The sequence below is a fragment of the Condylostylus longicornis genome, unplaced genomic scaffold, assembly GCF_029603195.1.
Source record: "Condylostylus longicornis isolate FDR11 unplaced genomic scaffold, ASM2960319v2 ptg000051l, whole genome shotgun sequence".
Classification (NCBI taxonomy): domain Eukaryota; kingdom Metazoa; phylum Arthropoda; class Insecta; order Diptera; family Dolichopodidae; genus Condylostylus; species Condylostylus longicornis.
Window position 1 is genome coordinate 1,181,110 of NW_026578020.1, and position 24,372 is coordinate 1,205,481.

At 26.7% G+C, this 24,372-nt stretch overlaps 3 protein-coding genes across 4 annotated transcripts; 2 read left to right on the forward strand and 1 right to left on the reverse strand.

Moving 5' to 3' along the window:
• The first annotated feature begins 2,134 nt into the window (after positions 1-2,134).
• On the forward strand, positions 2,135-8,198 carry LOC129611523 (transmembrane protein 134). 2 transcript variants are annotated; one of them, XM_055524711.1, is made up of 4 exons: positions 2,135-2,275; positions 2,337-2,490; positions 7,642-7,886; positions 7,947-8,198. In XM_055524711.1, exons 2-4 carry the CDS (start codon positions 2,342-2,344, stop codon positions 8,048-8,050), a joined length of 498 nt encoding a protein of 165 aa, XP_055380686.1. In that variant the 5' UTR covers positions 2,135-2,275; positions 2,337-2,341; the 3' UTR covers positions 8,051-8,198. The 2 variants fall into 2 exon arrangements, with proteins under 2 accessions (XP_055380686.1, XP_055380687.1); XM_055524712.1 differs by having other exon boundaries at positions 2,341-2,490.
• LOC129611521 (6-phosphofructo-2-kinase/fructose-2,6-bisphosphatase 1-like) lies at positions 3,377-5,536 on the reverse strand. The gene is made up of 4 exons (XM_055524710.1): positions 4,981-5,536; positions 4,240-4,933; positions 3,702-4,185; positions 3,377-3,649 (listed from the first exon to the last, which is right to left on the reverse strand). Exons 1-4 carry the CDS (start codon positions 5,191-5,193, stop codon positions 3,517-3,519), a joined length of 1,524 nt encoding a protein of 507 aa, XP_055380685.1. The 5' UTR covers positions 5,194-5,536; the 3' UTR covers positions 3,377-3,516.
• Positions 8,199-17,856: 9,658 nt separating the features above from the next.
• Positions 17,857-22,241, forward strand: LOC129611511 (protein rogdi). The gene is made up of 7 exons (XM_055524692.1): positions 17,857-17,989; positions 18,152-18,223; positions 18,277-18,408; positions 18,485-18,642; positions 18,694-18,814; positions 18,872-19,081; positions 19,136-22,241. The coding sequence occupies exons 1-7, from the start codon at positions 17,927-17,929 to the stop codon at positions 19,229-19,231; spliced, it is 852 nt and encodes a 283-aa protein (XP_055380667.1). The 5' UTR covers positions 17,857-17,926; the 3' UTR covers positions 19,232-22,241.
• Positions 22,242-24,372: the final 2,131 nt, after the last annotated feature.

Here is a 24,372-nt window from a genome sequence, read left to right on the forward strand (position 1 = left end):
CCTGTATTGTTTAATTAGTAGAATTCCCTTCATCGGTTCAATTTGGAGCGCACATGAGGCAGAGCCAAATCCAAAAAGGGCTTGTATGGAGGCTGTGTGCACATCCTTAAGGTTCCCGCAACTCTAAGGCCAGACTTTCGCTGTATCTGTTAGGACCAAGCACGCCATCACTTGTTTAGCCTTCTGCCGCCAAATGACGAAGAAGAACGTTGCCTTCAGCTTTACGGAGTTTATCCAAAGACATAAGTAGCCCTAAACATTCGTATTAATATGGCCCCAATTTCTTTCAAAAACTCACAGTTGGGAAAGTGCGTGCGAAAGTGCAGTGTGGCAATTTTCTTCTCCCTGTACGATGGGTATTGTCATCACGGTCATTATGAGCTTTTTCTTCGTCTTTCTGCAGTACCCAACGAGTTTCTCTACGCCCCTTACTTCTCTCTTTCCTAAACCTCTTGCTAAGATAGTTTTGGCGTAATAGAGCTTCGGCTGGATACACCGTTGTTCAGGAATTATTACGGGTTACATCAGAAAACTTTGAAGGCATCGAAGTGTGCACTATGAGGTTAGTCATCGGAAGACCAACGATTCATGTCTGGTAAATGCGGGACGTGGGCCACAGGAGTTTCATTCTGTTCTACCGGATGTTTTTTTTCTTTCCCCGTAGTTGGAGTTGGTCTGTCCAAAGCGATAGTTCATGGTGTCGTCCAATTCGTTCGAACAGCCAGCCGAAAGAAGAACAACTGAAAAAGTTCTGAGCAATGCTACGGATCTCTGACTTAAGCAAGTCTGCTGTACTTCTGCCCTTTCATACCAGCAGAAGCCGCCCTATTTAAAATAAGCTTTTCGAAAATTGAAGTTTCACGCTTCGTTTTGTTCGTAAAAAACACGCCCCATAATTTCTTCCCGGATTGGGAGCATCTTAGATTAGGAATGTTTTGCAATAGGACGTCTTGGATATTAATACTAAAACTTTCTTGAACCACTAACTCGGTAGTTTCTTCTTAGCTCTTGCAGCAACACTATTAACGACTGAAGTCTGCAGTGCCCGCATCGAACAACTAGATATAGTAATACTTTTTGCTTTGGCTTGGCTCTGGTATAAGACAAACTTTCTTGTTCATTAAAGACTAGAAAACTCAGGAACGAGAAGTATGCATGAGATATGACCATTTCGTCGTTTCACACTTCACTCGCCTTTCTGCTTTATGCCGTTACAAAAGTTCATTACGTAAAGGTGACAATACTTATTTAAGTATCGGCTGTTGGTGGTGAAATCATTTCAGTGTTGCTGTCGAGTTGTACAATGTTTGCTATCACTCTACTGATTATGGTCGAATGAATTGGTCACTAGAATGTTCCGTTCTGTTAATTCTAATTCTTTGCTATTTGATCCTGGTATTAGTAAGGATACTCTTAGATCTAGACTTTTGCGTAATTTGTAGTAATATTTTTTTTGTTTGTTCTTCTCCTTTCCTCTCTTTATTTATCTATAATCTATATTATCTATTTCTTTTTCTCTCTTTTCTGCCTGCCATGTTGTTGTTGTTATTATTATTTTTAGGTTGTGCTCGTCATTTTAGTTTACTTGCCCTTTTTCTCTTCCCTCTTTTAACCTAAATATTTCTCTATTTTTTCCTTCCTTTCCTATAAATGCCATTGCTTGGTAACTGATAGTTGCTTAGTTGCGACTAAATGATGGTTTTATTTGCTCCTATTGGCGATATGCTTAATGCTTGATCTAAGCAATAGATGCCTGAAGTGCCGGTGATAAAATAGCCTACTATAGGCAGGGCTTTTATATTACTTTTGCCGTTTTGCAACGGGATGCTGAGTTAACAATGAAAATTGTTTTTACACTTATTCCAAATTTTGACTAATTTTAACTCAAGTGACGGTCAAAAAAATCCAAATAACTTTCGTTTTTGCAGAAATTGGGTAGACAGAAATTCTCATTACAGAGAAAGGGAAAGATATGATCTACAAGCAGATATTCTATTAATCTATCAGTTTAAAATATAATTTTGCGACATCTGCGTTGTACGTTATGTATACTTTGACATAACAAAAATATCAAGGCAATATTTCTGTCAGCTGTGATGTATACTCATATTTTCGCAATTATTCCGTATCGAAATCGAAAACGCTACCACATTTCTAAAATTTAAAAACAAAAAAAATCAAAAAACTTTGGTACATATGTATGTATTTCTACAAAAAAAAAAGTGAACTTGGTTATCGGATTTCAAATTGTTTTCTAAATATTATATTGATAAAAGTAAGATAAAATATTTTATTGACTGTAGAACTATATGACTGAGTTTATTGTTGTTATTAAGAAAGGATGTCAAGAGAAAAAAGATTTTCAATTCACGACGCCTTTGAGGAAGAAACTGATGAGGCAATAAGAGTGTATGGTTCGACTGTAATTTCTACACCCATTAGGCAATCAAGATGTACAGACGATATTACTATAAGAGTGAATGATCCAAGGTATGTACTAGAAATATGAGAAAATTACATATAACTTTGTGCATAATAATTAAACTCAACATTGAAAAAAAAAATGGGCACTCATCTATTTACGTACTTATGAACATTATTTATGTACATATCATGTAGATTATGTTAATTCCATTATTAACATTTCTTAAAAATTTTTCTGCATAAAAGCACATTTGAACGACAATTATTGACAATATATATTTACTCAAAACAAAGGTTTTTAAAATTTCAATAAGAAGTCGGTATACCCATGGTGATCTTTTCATTATTAGGAGAGCATAAAATCCTCAAACGTTATAAAAAATTTATTTTTTGATGTTTTTAATATGAAAAATCATCTGCAGAGCCTCAGATTTCTTTATAAAATAGCTGAAAAACATATCTTTTTAATTAAAATTTTCATTCAAGTCATAACCTGTGCTGAAAATATATGCGTAAAGTTTCTCTTAAAAAAAAAACTAGAAATTGACTTACTCTATCAAGTATTTAAAATGTCAGTTAAGTTTTTTGAACTTGAATGTCTGATGTTGAATGTGTTTTAAAAACTAAAATAAATTCTTTACTAAACATTAATTTTTCATTTACATTTGTATACCAAGTAAGTTTCACTCGAAATCCTTCGTTCCAAAATGTTCAGCTCTTCGCATAATTTTGATTCCAAAGAATTATTACTACACTACTTACATACATATAAATATTTTTTACTGGTTTTGTAAATTGATAAATTTGCTTCCTGGAGCTTTAGGATTGAAAATGAAAAACGTTTTTTAAACTTATCTTTTAACTTATAGAAGTTTAAAATAAAAAATTTATATTAAGTATTAGTGTCAATTTATTCATACATGTACATGAAATAGTCCATTAAAAATCGAAATTATGTTAAAAATATTAAAAATTCTATATTATTTAAAAAGTAATAACAGTAATTTATCAAAACCTTTTTAATTTTTCAATAGAGTAACTGTACCATAAAAAAATTTTAAAAACATATTTCTGTTTCCATAAAAATCTTTTTCAGCTTTCTTCTTTGGTTTGACTTAATAGCTCTACATTATTTTCCCAATTCATAACGTATTTAGCAGGTTTTGGTCTATGGGTATTTACAGCTGGAACATCTATCATAATGTCTTCCCTTTTACACCCGTATCTTTAAAAAATAACATTAATTCAAAAATTAACCTACAAATTTCAGTACTTACGCAACTGGGGTTAATTTGATTATGTTGTGCAGAGGCACCTCAATGTAAGGAAGTTCGTCTATGCTTTTGTCCAAGAAATAAGCTAAAAGACATCTTAAAACTGCTTGATGGGATACAACCAAAACATTCCCTTGTCTTTCTAGCTCCATGATTACTGGTTCTAAACGAGCAACCAAATCTTCGTAGCTTTCCCCTCCATTGTATCTAAAGTGGAATTTATCTTGGTCACGTTGCTCAAATTGTTCTGGAAATCTTGCAGCTATTTCGGTATAAGACATTAATTCACATTCGCCAGCATTGATTTCATTTAAAGCCTTCCATCTTTCTTGTGGAGCATTAATATCTTTACATGTTTGAATTGATCGTTTCATGCAAGACGTCCAAACACGTAATTCGTTCAATTTTTTTTTATTAATTTTATCTGCTAAAAGTTTTGCGTATTCCTGACCTCTTAAACTGAGATTGCCATCGCCACCGATCAAACCTATAAAATTTTGACAAATATTATAGCGAACAATTTCTGGAATTCAGAGCTAACCTTTGACGTTTTCTTCACTCTCACCATGTCTTGTAAAATAAATTGATCTTGGAGTTATATGAATATTCATTAGGAAATAAACAACACGAGATTGTAAATGTCCTCTACTGTTATACACAACAACTTTTTTACCCGTATCGAATATTTTCATAAATGATAAATGTGATTCGATAGTTTCGTCAAGAGTTTGATATTTTTCTTGGTAGTGTGATATTCTTTGCTGAAAATCATCTAAGATTAATTTCTCAACTTCCCCTTTATCCTTTTTTTGCTTTTTCATTTCTAAATAATCTGGACTATTGATTTTTACTTCTATTATATTTTGTTCTATTATTTGTGGATCATTACAAACGGATTCAACAAAAAATAATTTCAAACCATTTTTTCTTACAACAATGTCGTAAATCAATTCCCTTCGTTCCAAAGTTGAATTTGTGGCGTCAAAAACAGCAACATTTCCTTTCTTATTTTTTATCCAATCACATGCATCATCAAGAGCAACCAGTGCACATTTATTTCTAATTGCCATTGCTTGCACATTGTCAGCACGAAAGAAGTCATGATTTTGATAATCTCCTGCGACGTGTCTTCTGTATTCCCCCAAATTAAAAACCTTTGTGTTTATTCCAATCCATGCTAAATATCTAGTCAATTTTTTAGCAATGTAGGTTTTTCCTCGAGCTGGAAGTCCAACCTTAAAATACCCAATAAGATAAATTTTAAAATATAGAAATTCTATACCATTGCAATAACATGCGGTGTGATTACGCTGTCATCATTAATAGCTACACGCTCATCTCTAGTTGGGAAACTTTTCGTCATACTTTTGGAAAGTGGAGGTTCAATAACTATCGGTATTTGTTGACCCTTAACAGGATTTTGTGTTATTGATGATGTACATATTTCTGTTGCATCAACGTCGTTTCCTTCCAAACCATCAAAATTTTCGCTCATTATTTAATATTACTATGAAACAAATTTTCTAATTTTATTGCATTTTGGTCTTTTTATAAGATTTTATATTATCAATTATCTTGCTTTATAATATAAATTTCAAACGAAAATTTGAAAAAAATTTCAAGGTCTGCTATGAATATTACACTGAACACTTTAAGACACTAGCAGAGATAAGATATTTTTATTTCCTAGCTGACACGAACATACGATTAATAAATTGGTGTCATGCGTATGGGAAATGCCTATAGCGTCTCATAGAGCGTCAATCATTGCAAAAAAAAAAATTGTTATTATATCAAAAAACAGATGTCATTGTACTATTTAGAAAGAAAATTAAGTTCATAATCAGGCCGGTCGTTTGGCTCCAATCGGAGCCATTTAGCTTCGATTTGAAAATTTGTTTCCCCGGCTCCTCCTTTTGCATTTTGGCTCCGATTTTGTTTTTTCCTCAGTCAGACCCAAAAATAATATTGACAATTTTTCTTAAAAAAATTTTTCGATTGAAAAATATAATTTGTAAATAAAAAAAAGCTTTTTTCCATATTAAAAATTCGTTGACATTACCTTGGCTAACGAAATTATGTACATATACCTTGTTCTGCTAATTTTAAAGCCGCTACTTATCTTTTTGTAGTCAAGTTAATCAATTAGTCAATTATGGTGTCAAACAACCAAATTTAGGAAAATTCGTCTACGTTAGCAGATGAAATATGTTTGTATAGAATTTTTTCAATAGACCATAATATTGCCATTTTGACATTTTCGAGTATATTGCTGAAAATTGGAAAAGTTTATTCAAAGCTCCCTCAGTTTAGCGCATTGTAAAGCGGCAATGGGCATTCCCTTCTGTTAATTTGATTAAAACTAAATTGAGAAATTCCTTTTATATTGTTAAACAACATTTTAAACAGCTAGGAATCAAGTTGTAATTTTATTAACTTATAGTAAGAAAATTTGAAGTACATATTTTTTTATACCCTACACCTTCGTGAAGCGTAAAATTCTGCGTTGATTTAGACATGTCCGTCCGGCCATGCGATCGCACGATAACTCAAAAACGAATAATGTAATCGATATCAAACTTTCGCAAATTGTTTTTCTTTATTTAAAAATTTTGAAAAATTTTTGATTAACATTAAAACTAATAAAAACAACGGATTTCAATTTACTTAACATTATTGTGGATTTAATTTTTTGATGTTTCTTTCAAAATTTCCTTTGAAAGAGTTTTAAGAAGATATAAGGGTTACATCCTGTATGAATTTATTTTTATTGTTAATTTTACTTTTTACATTTATCAAAAAACTTTCATCAAGAATAAAATTTTTGCTGGATAAATCAAGAATAAGAATTTTATTCATCAAGAATAAAATTTGTTCTTTGCTCGATTATGTATAAAAGAGAAAAAAAAGTATAACGTACATACCTGTGATCATGATTTCACATTTTTCATTTGCAATTTTTTTTCTTTATCTCTGTTTTATTTCAAATGGTATATTTTACAGCTCCACTTGGTTCTCCAAATGCATTAGAACTAATTGCAACAACAAAACAGTTTTCTAATTTTAATAAGAAAGGAAAAAAATGGAAGAATGGAAAAGTGAATAAGAAAAAGAGATTTTGATCATTTTTTTGTATGAAAATTTCTTCATTTTTGAAAAGGGTCGTGAGTTTTTCGAATGTTTAACAACGTTATATTTTTTGCTTCAATGTGGGGTTTACAATTATTCTTATGAATATTAATGCGAATATTTAAGTTCCCGAATGGTAATATTTCCAGACTTTTGGTATTTTTCCAGGCTCTTGGTATTTTTCCAGACTCTTTTGGTATTTTTTCCCTTCAAGTTATTGAACAAAAGCGGACTAAGTGTAGGAGAGTCATTTTGTGATCTCGAAAAGTTCTTAACAATTGGTTAGTAAAGTTTTTCAAGGATTTTTTTTAAAACTACTGAAAAGAATTAATTTCTTTAATAAGTAGTTATTCATATTCTAATAATAAGAAAGTAGTTATCATATTCTGATAGCAAACACTAGATATATAACAACATTTTAAACAATTTTTATGCAAGAATCACACTAATCAATTATTGGAGAGGAAATTGTCTCAAAAAAGCAGTGAAAAATATGTTGCTCTGATTTATGAAAATTCAAATTGTTTCAATTATCACAAAATTTTATTGAATTTTTATTAATTCTTTATAGAAATAAGGGTACGAATTCTTTTAAGAAAGCACTGCATATGGATAAGCCAATATAAAATATAAATACGAAGAAAATAAAGAAGTTTAGTTAAGAATATTCAGTTACTTAGGTTTTAGTTAAAAATATTTTGTTTTTTAATTTTGTAACGTAGTTTTGTAAGTAAGCATTTTAGTATATTTAATATTTATTTAATTTTTATTATATTTAATATTTATTTATATTTATTTAATTTTTTATTTTTAGGAATTATAAATACACGGACGACACTACATCGCGTGATAGTGATTCATTAATACAAGAATATGGCAATTTGTCTTCAAATAATACACACACATATTGCTGGAACCACCCAAAAGTTCGCGAAAATTGGAGAACTGTTTTAGCTGCTGTAACTTTATTGCTAGTCGGAACCGGCCTTGTCATAATGGGCGTATTTTCAGTAGCGGACCCCGCTAGTAGTTCGCAAGGTGTGGTATTTTTTGTAGCAGGTAATTAATTAGAATATTTATTTTTCTTTGCAAATGCCAAGAATCTGTTTTATTTTCAAGGTTTTATTTGTTTTATTCCGGGAGCTTATCATGTTGTCTACATATGGTTAGCAGCAAGAGGTTATCGAGGGTTTGATTTTTATCATTTGCCTTTATTTACATAAAAACAATTTCTTGTATTATTTATTTCAAAACTTATTTAGTTATTTATCGAAATGCAACATAATAGTATGTGTATTTAAAAGAATAAAACTCTTAACCAATTCATTATTTTAAACATTAAAGTCGATAAAGTAATAAAATAAGCTTAAATTAATTGTAATTTTTCGTTGATATGTATAAATTTTTCTATACACAAACACTTTAAAATTATTATAAAATATTTTTTCAAATAATTTATTCTTTAAAATCAAATTTTTTATGTATAGTTTATAAAAACTTTGAAAAATATAAGGCAAAAAATTATAAATAGTTTCAATTTTTATATAATATAAAACACATTCGACTCTCCTACACTTAGTCCGTTCTTGTTAAATAACTTGAATGGAAAAAATTCAAAGAGTCTGGAAATATTAACATTCGGGATCTCAGATATTCGCATTAATATAACATCGTGCAACATTCCAAAGCTCACAACCTTCTTCAAGAATAAAGCCATTTTCATTCAAAAGAATGATCAAAATTTATTTTTCTTAATCACTTTTCCATTCTACCATTTTCCTTTCTTCTCATTAAAATTACAAAATGGAATTGTTGTTGCAATTGGTTGCAATTTATGTGAAGAGCATAGTGAAGCAGGAAAGCACCATTTGGAGTAAAACAGAGATAAAGAAAAAAAAAATTGCGAATGTATGTATACATTTTTTTCTCTTTCATATATTAATTAAATGAGTAATAATAATATATTAATATTATATTTCATGTTTTTTGTAATTGTATGTTTATATTAATTTTAATATAGGTGGATATTTCATATTTAATAACAATAACATAATTTAATTACATAAACAAACAATTATTTTTTCCCTTTTTCTATGAGTTGAAATTGTATTAATTCATGTAAGGATAAGTTTTTCTCTGCGGCAAGTTAACTCAATATAATAAGCACTATCATAAATTCTCCTCGAAGAATTCTACGAATTACAAACTTACCTATGACAGACTTTTAAATTATCACAAATTCTTTTCGTAGAGATAATAAATCAGCAATGGCAACATCGTTTTTCGGAGCGTCAAAATCAGTTTGTATTTTATTTCAATTGTCAAATGTTTATTTATGTTTTTTGTTGCTTTTTGAGTACAAAAGAGTTTTGTAGAACTTCGCTTTGGAAGAATTTAAGTTCAAACAAAAAAATTGAAAACTTAAAAATTTTTAACAACCACTCTCTTTAAATTGCTTGTTACGTGTGAGTATTTCGTAGACTATTGATGGTCATTTTTACTACGAACGTAATTTATGATTATTCTATTACGAATATTGTAATAGCATTTTAGTAATTCCGAATTGAGAATCGTATTTTTGAACGAGATTCATGATAGCGCTGAATGCCTTTATATCTAACAAGCTCCAATGCTAAGAGAGAAACTTTAAAGCACGACCTTGTTTTATTTTATTTATATGGTTTTTCTTTAAGAAGAAATAACAAAGTAAATTCACACAGATAAAATTATAAAGCAGGTACAATTCCGAAATTATATTAATCAAATTACCTAAAAAGAAAAAAAAACAACAAAGAATACAAAATTCACAACAATAACATGATTGTACTTATCTGATGAATTCAATAGGCATCCAACTGCGCAAGTTTTCATCTGAACCTAAAATTGAAGCTACTTGTAAGTTGAAGGAAACTTCAACTTACTTGTTGAATATATTGCAGGTTTGCAATCACTTCAGTCCTGGGTATTTTGGTTCAGCGCAGTCAGTCTTACTTTCGCGGTTGATCTCGTATTTATTTTATATTAATTTTATAATTTTTATGGAACTTTTGTTCCATAATTTTTCTAATTTTGTAAAAAAAAAAACTTTTGAACACTACACCACATTTCACTTGTTTATTTTTTATAAATCAAAGATTGACATTTTGCAGACAAAAAAAGATTTGTTCAATAGCTTTCGTTCAGATGGACCGGTGTTGCCGCATGGCAAAATCGATCAATATAAATCATCTGAGCTATTTGTCAAGTGTGGTGGAGTAAAATAAAAAAGAACGAGCGAATGAAATGAAAAATATATGAAGAGGGTATACATTGTATATAATAATATAGAGTGGTTACAACAACAAATCACGGCGCAGCGTATATAAATTAAATTTTATTTTTAAGTTTAGTGAACTGCGTCATCTGTTCTATCTATTCTGGGCTACGTATATCACCGTTGCACAACCGTTTGGATAAATCTTTTTTGGATCTATAAATAGGATGGAAAATTCCAGATCGAAAACACACAGTATTAGAAAACCCGTCGCATCGAGCTTATGCATTTGAATTTTATGTTTAAATTATATACTTAGCTTATATAAAGTCATAGTCAACGAAAAGTAAATTTTGTTAATGGAATCAATAAATTGTTAATACATGAATTGCAAAGAAAAAAAGGGAAATTGTTTTTTTTTTTATAATTACGCTATATAAGAAAAAAAATATAATAATAACGAGCCGGATATATTAAAAATTCGCGGCATTAAAAAAAACAAAAGGGGAGAAGAAAGACAAAAAAAAAACTAGACATAAAAGTAGTGTAGTGTAAGAGAAGAGCTTTTTTTCTCATGGGATACGTTAAACTAATGTCTTTATATCTAACAAGTCCCAATGCTCAGAGAGAAACTTGAAAGCACGACCTTATTTTATAAGGCCTTTTTTAAATCGAAGTGGCTATTTTTTTGAGAAGAAATATTAAAATAAATTCACACTTATTATAAAGCAGGTAAAATTTAGAAATTATATTTGAAAAATCAAAAAAATATATTAATATTTTCATAGATAATTATTTTAAAATTTAAAAAAAAGCGGAAAAACAACAAGCACATCCTTCGCCTTCAACGTTTTATATGTTACTGAAAGCATTTTATTATTTTTAAGTGAACAGCTTTTTTTTCTAATAGGGTAAGCTAACTCAAGATATGGGAAGTAACTGTAGTGTCTAGTTGAAAATATAATTAATGAAAGATAATTCTTAAATATTGATATAAATACATAGTAAAGAAAAAATTTGAAGAGGGAATTAGAAAATAATATCTAAAATACAATCAAATACTATTTGTTAAATACAAATTTTGAAGTTTAATTTTACCTCTATTTTTATTTGAAAAAATATTAAAAACTTACTATTATTTATATCAATTACCTAAGAAAAAAAAATATTTAAAATGTTTGGAAAAAACAATCATATATTTTTATGACCGGATTTGAATATTTTTTTATTTTTGAAATAAATGGTATTTTACCAAATGACTCAAAAATTCCGACTGTAAAATAACAGGTATTTTAAAATTTTTGTTTTTTATGTAATATTCTTTCCGTTTAGAATTAAAATAGGTCATACATACACATGCAGGGACATTTTATAAATAGATTGCTTTTGTTTACCTGCTAATAAAATATGAAAAAAGAGCACAGCAAAATTTTTGAAGCACTCAATATAACATGTTTGAAATAGTTTTAAAATAATTATTTAAAAAAATTTATTGGAAGTAGGCACATACATATTTATTTTTAATAACTTAAAAACTAACTGAAATTATTTGAAACAATTTTATAAGTAACGTATAAATAACCGAAATGAGATAATTAAAATTGTTGAAATGTGTCAACCTATATTACTTTTAATAACATTTTTGTTAGCCGACACTACTCAACTTACCTTATTGGGAAATACAAAATGTGCATAAAAAATCATACATCCTTCTTCATTAACATTTGAAACCATACTGAAATATGAATTTGAAATTTTTTTTCATTTTTTCTTTCCTCCTACCTTTCTTTCTTTTTCGTGCAATAGAATTTAAATAGGAAGCTTTTTAAAAAATGTGTATAATATCCTGAGATTTTTTAAAATATTAAACTCTTTTTTACTTAAAAAAAAAGAAAAAAATAATAAAAAATATGACACGATTAGTGGCATTTAAAGAAAAAACCAACAAAATTCGTAATATTTCGTAAAAAAAATTGAGTATTGGGACTTGTTAGATATAAAGACCATTAGTTAAACTCAAGATATGGAAAGTAACTTTAGTGTCAAGTTGAAAATATATTTAATAATTATTAATATTAAATAAATTAAATATTTTAAATATTTTAATAATTATTAAATATTGATATAAATATTTAAAAAAGTAAAGAAATTATTATTACTAGGATTATTTATTACTTAGACATAGTAAAGAAAAAATATGAGGGGGGAATCTGAAAATAATATCTAAAATACAATTAAATATTATTTCACCAATAAAAATTTTATTACACATCAAAACTTAACCTCTATTTTTATTTGAGACAAGATTTTAAAAAATTAATATATTACCAGAAACAAATAATTTAATATATATGTATTATCAGAATTAACTTAATATATTTTCAGAAACTTAGAAATTCATACAAAAAAACGTCAACATTTTATTTTTCGACTTTTCAACTTTTTAAATTCTTTTTTTCAAGTTTTTGGATGAGTTTTTTACTTTTCAGTTTTTAAGAAAAATATACTGAAAATTACAAAATATATAAAAAATTCAAATAGGTGCAGAAACCAAATAGTGAACCAATGAAAACTTCTGACTTGAACCAATATCCTTTTTAAAAAACTGAAAAATTGAAATTTGCCTTAAAAAAAATTTAATAAAAAGCATTTTTATGTGTGCGTGTATTTATGAAAAATATAAACAAAAATACATATATTTTTGTTAGAAATACACATTACCCCATACTTATAATAAATACATAATTCAAAAATTTTCCAAAAATTAAAAAAATTTTTAAATCTTGAAATCATATTGTTCAGTTCATATGATTTTATTTTTTTCAAAACAACACTGTTTTTTTTATTATTAAAAGTACATATTTTGTTTTATTAAAATGTGTACATATTAAGAGCAGTGTCAGTTAATATGTAAACATTGTATCATAATATGTGCAGGCAGGCATTTACACATAGATCTAACAAAATTAATAAAGTTGGTTCAACCTTTAAATGGTTTTCAAAGTAGCAATATAAACACAAGAAATAAAAAAAATAATGAAATTATCAAAACAATTGGTGTTTTTTTAGTTCGTATTAGTCAAAGTATATCTACCAAGAGGTAATTCGACTCGTTCCATTCCGTTATTTTTCGTTTGCTTGCTACTTCCAAAACAAAGTATATCTACTAATAAGTAGTTCGACTCTTCGTTTACATCACATTAATGCAATCACTCACCAATTTTCATTTTTATGTACATAAGAATTTTTAAGAGAAGGAAAGAGTACGCAATAGATGTCTACCTGTTTTTTTATAATGTATTTTTAAAAGCAGGAGTTGTTTATTTTTCCTTATATAAAGTATAGGAAAAAATATTAAGAATCTTAAAGGCCGTAGTTTTATTTTTGTAACTTATTCCAGTAAAAGGTGCCAAAAAAGGTGTATTCATAAGGTGTAGTCATAAAGTTGTTACAAATTAAAAATGAAGTATTTTTAATTTGTAACAACTTTAAATTTTTATTTTGTGGCCTGTGACAAATATAATTTAATCAATTATCTACTAATGTTAAGATTTTAACAATTTAAATAAGTATGCAATTTAATCTCTAATAAAATAAAATTGAAAAATTTTGTGTAATTTAGGTGAATACATAGGTAGATTTATGTGATAAAATTTATTGATTTTTTCATCAAAAATTGCTAGTTTTAAGGAAAAAAGATTAAAAATTTTATTTTTTTTTGTCAATATGTCACGTAGTTTTTTCAAAAACAATTTTGTTATGTATTTACTATTTTGGTTTTAGCTGAAAAATATTTTGTTACCTGTTATTTATTGTAATGTAATTTGTTACCTATAATTAGTAACTAGTAATCAAAATAAAATAATTTCTGCATATATTTTTTGTATATAATCGTTCTTTATTTTTCAAACATCCCAAAACACCATGAACATTTCTGATTTATTGGAAAATACATCATTTAAGAATATGTTTCTTAACAAAAAGTATGATGATCAACTTTGAATACACCGCATGCATGTATTATAAATACATTTGTATTACGGTACAGTTATCTTTATATAGATTATAGGAGTTCATGATTACGGAGTCTTGAGAATAAAGATGGCTGGGTTAACAGCATCGTGATCAGCTATTTATTGAGAAGTTTGTTTCTTTTTTAAATTTTTTTTATTGTATTGCGAAGTTGTTGAAAATAGCTCAAAAAAATTATAAGTGGCCGGCAATTTAAATGAATTTATTAAATTTTTTGAAAAAAAAAAAAAAGAGCATGGAATATGAACTTGTGGAAGATAAAATCAATATAGTATGGAGCTTGTGGGATATAAAATCAAAAGATTAAAAAAATACCATGAAAAACAGACTTTTTTCTATTTCCATTTTTTTTTTATTAATTTTCTTAGTATTTAAAAATTATTGTACTCGTATATATGAATAAACGAATTAGAAATACTAAACGAAGGAGCATCTTTATTTCTATCTCGTTTACACTTCTTAAAAAATTTACTTTGCTCCTAGTATTGTCAAACTTAAATTAACATTAAATGCCTTATGTTGTTATTTTTCTTAGAAAATTACGCGCCGCTATATAAAAAGTAAACAAAGAAGATTTTGCCATCTTTTTTATGAAATTAGTGCAGTTTTTAAATAAAAAATTGTAAAATATTTAATAATATTTAATACTTATTATTAAATATTTTACAATTTTTAAATTAATAAAAGAATACTATTTTCAGAAAAAAATATAACAAGTGAAAAAATGAAAAAAATCTGTTGAAAAAGAAAAAGGAGTATAGAAAAGGAAAAGGTGTTCTAAATTGCTATTCCCATTTGCAAAAACAAATAATTTTATTACAACATATACATGTGAATATTATTCATTTCAATAATTAAAAAATATTTATTCAACAGTGCTTTGATCAATTTATAATTTGATTTTATTAAGTTTTGCAAAGAAAACATCTGCTTTTGTTTTGTTCTAAATTAAAATTATTTTGAATGACATAATTTCACCAGGACCGGATTTTTTTTCTAAGCAAAATTAGTTTGTGTTTGACAAAATATAGCAAACATACAATATTTTAATTTGGTCTTTTATTTTTGTATAATTACAGTTTTCTTAGAAGTAATGAAATGAAATGAAAGTGAATTGGAATTATTAATTAAGAAGTTTGCATTTCAAATATTTTAACAAAATTTATAATTCATAAAATAAATTTATTCAAAGAAAAAAAAAGAGTTTTGTTTAAATATAATTTTTTTTACAGATTTTTAAAATAAAAAAATATTTTGAAATATATTTTAGTTCTTACTTTAAAAAAAATTTTTAACTTACCCTTATCTTACAAAAAATAGATAATTTGTAATAGAGGCCAGATAAAAAAATAAAATAAATAAGCTCTTGTTACGACTTTGATAATGGTCGGACCAAAGAAAGAGACAACTAGAAAAAATTTGGCTTTGTTTTTTCAAGATACTCCTTCCTTTAGTATTTCTAATTCGTTGATATGAATAACTTAATAATTATTGTTTTTTCTTATTACCATCACCTTTAAGTAATCGTCTTTCAGGTCGTTATATATAGCTTCCGTCCACTTTCAGTATAAGGAAAGTGTCGATTTTGGTACACTAAAAGATATTCCAATGATATATAGGAAGTACCATTGGCCTAATATCTTAGGGTACTTGCCAATTTCAGCTCAGTAGAAATCGTTTCTATGGACTGGTTTCCCGGCTTTTTTATTTTATTTTCAATCTAGAAAAAACAAAAGATGTTTAAAGTTTATTTTCGAAAACTAAATTATTTAAAATACAAACCAGGCTATGTAGAAATTCAAATGTATAATTTTTGTTCCTGGTAAAATTTTAAAAACATGACTCGCCATAATCTAGCAGATCAGACAGTAATTTGGTTTTGACATCAAAAAAGAATTTTTTGAGCAGGATTTTACCCATGAGAAGGATTTTACCCATATTTTCTTTTCCCAGCTTCGAATTGTTCATCGATGAGACAGACCAAAATTTGACTTTCTGATTTGACATCTTGACTATATTATATGCTACATCTGATTTTTAATTTTTTTTTGTTTTTTCAATTAGTTACTCTCACTTTGGTACATACTATGGATATACTTCGATAGGGTAATTTAAATTTGACTTAATTTAAAAAAAAATTCACCAGATCGTCAAATAATACTATATGTGTTAACAGGTTTCCATTCCAATTTCATTGTTGTCAAATTTGATCGTCACACTTTTCTTGACGTACATACGATCCGTGACCTCAATAATGCGCTTAATACGTAAACATTACAAAGTATCACATTCTAAAAAGTTTAGTAAAAAGTGTACACTTAGGCATTGTACACTTTTCCTAAATGCACTCTATAAGTAGTGGATACGTAAAACAAAAGTAAATGGGGTATTGAAAAAATCGAGTACGCATATCATATAAATATTGCCAGAAATAACCAACTAAATAAAGTAGCATATATTTTCAGTAATAAAGTGCTAGTTATAAAATTTTTTCCCAAAATGCAGCATAAAATTGCTATATTTTTAATGGAGTGGTAACGTTAGTTAAAAATTAACATTTGCACAGAGCTTTAAATTGAAATTTTAAAGAAAACGTCAAAGTATGTATTAATAATGCAAAAATTGTGTTTCAAAATGTATCAAAGGCTTTAGCATTTTTTTTACAATGAAAAGGTATTGAGAGCTCTAAGACGGTAGTACAATCGTAATAATACCGTACTTAAACTTTTTATAAAGCATTATTGAAGTCACGAATTCCGTTCTCAAACAGAGTCGATTTATGATTGATTTCTAAATTTACATCGTACTGAAATGTCCATTAATATGTAGCTATTGAAAAAAATTTATTAAGCCTAAAAAATATAGGTAAAGACATATCTTATATAAGAAAGTAGTGCATTCCTTTTTTTCTCTCCTTTTCCCTCCAATGAAATTTTCTTTCTTTCTTTCTTTTCTTTTCTTTTTTTTAAAAAACAAGTTTGTTAACTTATATGGCTTTGATAAATCTTAAAATATTAAGATATTATCGCAATGTCAAGGTTTTGGCGAAACAAATGAAAATTAAAAGGGCAAGTACTGGAACAGAATCTAAAAAAAAACTTGGGCTTTTTCGATATTGCATAAAGAGCTGGAAGTTCCTAATTAGAATTAAAAAAGTTTATTTGCAATATTTGAAGTATTACAAAGTTTGACGCTAAAACTTTTGTGTTAATTAATCAATTTAAAATAAAGAATTAAAAAGAAATAGAGTCCGAATTTATTTCAAATTTGTTGAAAACGCAAATATTTCAGGGCATAAATGAAAAAAAAGTTAAATTTCAAATTCAAAACTTATTTTAGTAAATCTTTAATGCCATTTTAATGTTCAAAACTTTTTTGCAATGAAATTTTTTAAACGGCTCATATGGTAAAGCTTGTTTCAAACATTATTTGCATCATTAGCTACAAAACAGTTCAAAATCGAACACTGGAAATTTGTAATTCTTCAATGAAAAACATACTGCTTGCCAAATCTAATTAAGAAGTGAAATACCAAAAATGTGCTTTTATATTATATGTATGAACGAAAATTAGAACTGAGATAAAGAAACAAAAAAAAAACTAGAATTTATTTTTTAAAATATGTATTGTGATTTTGACATAATACAGATTGTGTTCCTCAGCATTGAAGCGCTGACTCATTGTTTGATGTGAACACTGTGTAAGTAATATTGAACATTTTTATATCGTTCAAATGAAATGAATGCACTAAATAAATTGTTTTCGTTTTAGTTTTCGTTTTCTGTCGTCAGCTTTAATCCTACAAAGCCATATCATGAGTTATATATATGGACTGTCACAAATGGCTGATGTAGAAAAAGAAGAAGCTCGGAATTTGGTAACTAAATTGATTTTCCATATTGGTAGATTAGATTTTTTTAAACCTTTAAATAATTTTTTTTTTAAAAAATTAGTGATTTATCCAAAAAAGTTAAAAAAATATCAATAGATATTTTTAATAATAATCAATTCTTACTTATATGTATGTTTATGTTTTTAGCAAATTGAATTTGAATGGGTGCTGAAAAATGAAGTGCATTCTAGTTTAAGGGAAATTCGAAACATATTAATAGTATGTGTTAATTGGATTTTACAGTATAGTGATGAATATTTTAATGCTTTTAGGAATGTGCTCATCGCTTTCCCGTACCTCTTTATGAAAATGAGGGCAAAAAACAAGATAAATTTGTATTAACTGCTCCTCAAGATCAGTTAAAATGTGCAGTAACATTAACTGGCGATAGTATCACCCAAGCTGTAGGTTTTAACAGTGAAAAATTTTAAAGATACTATACAACTAATTATGCAACATCTAATTTTTATTTGTTTTTAGGATATAAGTTTTAAACTTCAAAGAGCACCCCATTTAATTCAAAGGACGTCCATTACTGAGGACTCGCCCTGGAAACTTCAACAGGTACAGGATGCCGCTAACCATTTGCAACAAGCCATTTATCACATTGACAATGTTGATCAATCTTACCCATTTAAGTATATTCTAGTATATTTTAAATGAAACAAAAAAAAAAAAAAATATTTCAGAACATCAGATGAAGTGCTTCATATATTGGGAAATATTTTGAGTGCCTTGCAGCGCGGAAGGTCTAGTTTGGTTATTCCAAAAAAAAAGCCCATTGATGAGTTAATGAAAAGTAGAAACATGGTAATTCCAATGCCGAATTTATCATTCAAGTTATAACATTTTAAGTTTTTTTTGTAGAAATCTTTGTCTCCAAATTTAACGGAAGATTTAGCAATTAGTTTTTACTTACAAAGTCATAAATTAATTTTTGCCGTATATCAGCTAACAAATATTCAAGGGCAGATGAAATTTGATTCTTGTCAGGCTGAGCATTCGGTTCCATGGCTAAATGAAGTGTTAATACTATTCACGGTTGCATTGCAATTTTGCCAACAGCTTAAAGACAAAGTAAGAAAAAATGGCTTGTATATTGCGTAATCAATATGTGTATCTTTTTTTTAGATAAATGTATTTTCTTTATATAAGGATTTTACTGTAGAAACGATTGATCATGTTAAAATACCTAGTCCCGATTCTCCAACAATTCAAATTAACTGATTTATATTGCCTTAAAATGAACTTAACGTTAATTTTTTTAAAACCTAGTATTAGAAGTAACATTAAATTTGGAATAGCTGCACGAGCTTTGAAGTAAAAGTGTTAACGTGGAATAAAAAAAAAACATTTAATTCAGTTTCGGAAAAACCACCTCAAGAAGGGGTTTGGTCAATAAATTTCTGTAGCCAAAATTCCAAGGCTTTCCGAAAAATGAAAGAGCAATTAATTTGGTAATTTATTCCTATAATGAATATACTAGCTTTTAATTTTTATTCTTGAAGAAAAAAACATTTTTTTAAAATTAAGTTGTAAAACATTAGTTTTTGAAACTGTTGAACTTTAATTATATTTCAAAAATTCGTTTACATTAGCAAGCAACATTCAACTTCTAAAATTAAGGAATACGGTAACAATACAGAATTCTGCAATTACACTAAACTGATTTATGTATTAATATTAGTTTACAGCATTGTCGAATTCAAGAAATATGTTTTTATGAAAGTAATTTTAATATAACTCACACTTTATATAATAAAAATGGAAGCATTTTTTTCGTTTTTGTTAATTATCGAATGTGTAATCTTAGTATGTATTAAACATTCTTACCGAGATTTAATTATTTTGCGAAGTATTTCGAAATAATAAAAACTTATAAAAGGAATGCTTAATGTTTTATACTTTTAAGTATTTCGATTAAAAAATCATCTTTTATTAAATGTTCGACTATTTTCGTTTTATTTATTAGATAATTATCTAAGTTCTCGAGATACTCGATAATTATTTCTCGAGATTCTAGAGAAAAAAATTTATGGAAACAAAAAATTAATTACACAAAGTACTTTATATTTTAATTCACCTATTCTTTTCAGAAAAAAAGTAACAAAAAAAGTTTATAATAAGAATGAAAGAACAGCAAAATATAATAACGAAATCAAAAAAATTCAATTTTGTAACAAAAAGAAATAATACAAAATCTAATTAAATTGATGTAGGTATATCATTTCAATTCGTATTTTGAACTTCTGACTAAAATTTTTGACTAAAGTGAACTATGTGCTTCATACTTGCCGTATAACCAAATCCCGTACAGATTTTTATTAAAAAATCAGTAAAATGTATTAGAAATGTCGTATTTCGAGGAAAAGAATTAATTAGAAGAAAAAATTGATTGAAGTTACATTTATTTTTTGTTTAAATTGTTGAATCAAAAATTAAAAAAAAAAAAACAAGAAATAAAGAGTTTTCTCTGTAATTTAGTACTCTTCTATTTCTATTTAGTACTCTTCTCTTCTGTTCTCTGTACGTTAAAGTTTGCAAGTTTTTTTTTGAATGCATTTTCCATTATTTTAAAATTTAAAAAAAAAAAAATCAGAAAATTTATGTAATGTAAAAAAATAATATAAAACGAATATTCCTGGAATAAAGCTGTTTCCACATAATTATTTTAACAAAATTTTACATTTTCTATGTGTATGCACATACGTACATGCATAAAACATGTTGTATTATTTTTTCTATGACTTGCTAATGTAATTGTGGAATAAAAACTGAAATTGGTTAAAGAGTTAGTTGTTCATAATTTTTAAAACACTCAAGATTTTTAAATAGTTAACTATTAAGTTTTCAGAATGTTTTAGAAAAAATCTTTTGCTTGAATCTAATATTATGTTTTGAAAATATTCAACATAATGTATGCATAAGTATACTGCGTTGATTACTTTCATATCAATAAAAATAAAATATCCGTGTCTATACTTACATATGTATGTTTAAAATTTTTTTTTAATTTAAAAAATTAAAGCACAATATGTGACAATAAAAAATCTTGTTAAACTGTGCAAAATTTCTTATAGTTACTACGTTGTTAATTTTTTGACCTTTGTTACGTATTCTTAAAATACAAAACAAGGAAAAATGTATGTTGAAATGTACTTAATCTTAAAAAAATATATTTTATTAGTTCATAAATGCAAAAAAAATGAAAAATAGTTATGTAATTATAATATCTATTCAAACGTATTTCATTCAAAAATTCATAAATTTTAATGTAAGTGATAAATTAGAATAGATCAGGTTAGAGTTTCATTAAAAGTTGAATTTACAATGAATTATTGATATTTTAAATTTATGTAAATAAAAATAAAATTTAACAAAATTTTATTTGGATAATATATTCGCAATTATGTATATAAAAATCTTCCTGTATGTGTGACAGATGATGTAGACCTTAATTTTGGTAAATATAAACAGAAAAGCAAATAATAGGATTAAGTAATTTCTATTTCATGAGCAGTGTTCATAAATTAAAACATAAAACTGATACATGGGGATGTATTATGTACGTATGTATATGTATTTTTAAAACAATATCTATATAACTTTCATATCGTCGGCAAAGCTGTGATACCAAATACGTTCAAATATTTCCAAAAGTACTTTACTAACTTTCTATTTAGGAAATGTCAAATAGTCCTTCTTTTAAATTTATGAAAGGGTAAACTAATAAATAATTACACATTTTTTACATAATTTTCATATTTTCATAAATTTAAAAGATGTATTTGAGATTTTCTAAAAAGCAAATAAGTAAATTATTTTTGGAAATTTTTGCACAAACGTGGTATTTGACGAATGACTTGAATTTTGGTAGTAAAATTATTTCCCGTTTAATAAACCACATACTTCAAATTTAATTTTGAATACTATACTTGAGGGAAATTATTACTGAAAATTCTTGAACAAATTTTATTGCAAGTTTTTGAAACTTAATTTTAAATTGAAATTTGTCAATACAAAATAAATGTAAATGATCTAAAAACAAAATTTGATCTGCAAGATAGTTGTACCTATAAACAAACATATGTAAGCGTATTTTATGTATTTAAATAATGTAGGTACAGATATTCTTATGTACAAGTTTTTATGTTAACAATTCACATTATTATTTAATTCAATTGAAATAATAAAAGCAATTTAAAGTAAAAAGGAAATCACTTTAATTTTAACCGAAAAAAGGACTTATTTCTTTAAAATTAGAAAATGCAAATGATACTGTAATTTATGTGGAGAATATTCCATTTGGAACAAAAAGGAGCTGAAGAAAGCCCTTATTATGATCTGTGAAGCGAATGAAATTTTTGGCGAATATGAATTTTTGGTATTAATATTAGCGAATTCCCCTAAATTTTAGGCGAATGAGCTGTTAAATATGTCGAACGAAAATTCTTTGATACAAGCTTGGCGAATGATATCAAAAATCAACATAATTCATGAGCGTTTTTTTTGTTGGATATTATAGCATTTCAGTCATATAATGAAAAAATCTAAACGTCCTGTGAATTAAAAACAATTTGAGCATTTTATTAAATTTTTGGCGAACAACCCCGTAATTGGTAAAGATAGGAAAATTAAATTATTTTTGTAAAAAAGCAAAAGCAATGTACATTGTACGTGTGGTGTTAAATTTATTATTTTCGGTAGGTTTTTTGATGTGTTGGCAAAGCATTCGCCGATCATAATTTAAAATGTCATTCGATTCGTGTAGTCCATTCGACTCGCCCAGCCATTCGCTTCGGCGATAACAATAAGGGTAGAAAAAAAAAATCACATTCATTTGCAAATGGTAAAAATTTGTAAATAAAAATCTTAACCAACGTATTAGAAATACTAAAGGAAAGAGCATCTTTGTTTCTACCTCGCTTACACTCCCCAAAAAAAAAGTCTCTTTCTTTGAATTATCAAACTGAAATTGTTATTAAATGCCAACTGTTTTGTTGGATAAGTACAACGTGCTTGTATAAATAGTAAACAAAAAAAAATTGTGATTTTAGTTATAACGTTGTGAAAAAAATTAAAAAAAAATCTTAAAAATACATTTTTGTAATAAAAAAGTTTATAAAAAAAAATTGTAGAATACAAAAAAAAAAAAAAACTTTGCAAGAAAGATGCGCATAGTTCCAAATTGTTTTCATTTCACAAACGGAAGTTTCCCATCATATGTATATGAATATTATTTATTTTGTTAATTTAAAGAAATATTTATTCAATAGTTTTAAATTTAATTTGTAATTCGTAAATGGGTTTGTTCGGAATCATCAAATAAAAGTTGTACTATTTCGTCAAAATCAAAAAAAATTAAATTTCAATTTAATTCTTGATGCAATGTATTACTTTTTTTAAACACATTGTATTATTTTACATAATGCGTTATATATCTACCAGCCCACCAAGCTCACAGAGTAAATGAAAAATAAATTTCAAATGTATAGAGTTTAAATGGAAGGGGTGTCGGAAATTATTTGTGTAAAGGAAATTGATCAATATTTTTAGCTCTACTGATTCTACATATTTTTTTAAATTTAAAATTTAAGTTTCAAAAGAATCGGTTGGTAAATTCCATCTGAAAAATGCGTCTGAAATCTGTATTTTTTTTTAAATTCAAAAATTCGCAAAATAATTTCAGCTTGATGGCCTGATATATAGCATTAACTTCACATTTAAACTTAAAATTGTTGATTATGCCAGTCACTTTCATTTTCTTAAACTAAAAGAACACTTGGAAATCTTGATGCATTGTATTATTTCACTCCATTGCTTACTTTAATAAGAAAATTTTTTGTTTCAATTTATTCTAATTTTAGACTTCTATTTACATTTAATTTTAATTTCTACTTACAACTTAAATAAATATATAAAAAAGCATATGTATGTACCAAAAAAATTTTGGATACGCAATTTGACAAATATTTAATTGTAAACAACGTCGCAGATACAACATCAAATAAATTCTGAACATAACACATTACAATTTTCATATAATTTTTTGTTGATAATTCAGAAGATTATACAATGTGTCTGATTATGGTAGATGCAATTGCGAAGATACCCAATTTCTTAAGTTTTTATTGTTGGAAAGAAACATTTTGTTTTTTTTTATACTAAAATTACTTGGAATGACATAATTTTACCAGAACTGGACTTTTCTTCTAAGCAGAATTAGTTTGTGTTTGATAAAAGGTAGCACACATATATTTTAAATTGATCTTCTTTTTATGTAATTACAGTTATCCTGGAAATGATGAAATAAAAAGAAAATTGATTGAAAGAAGTTTTCATTTTAAATATTTTACCAAAAAGTATTA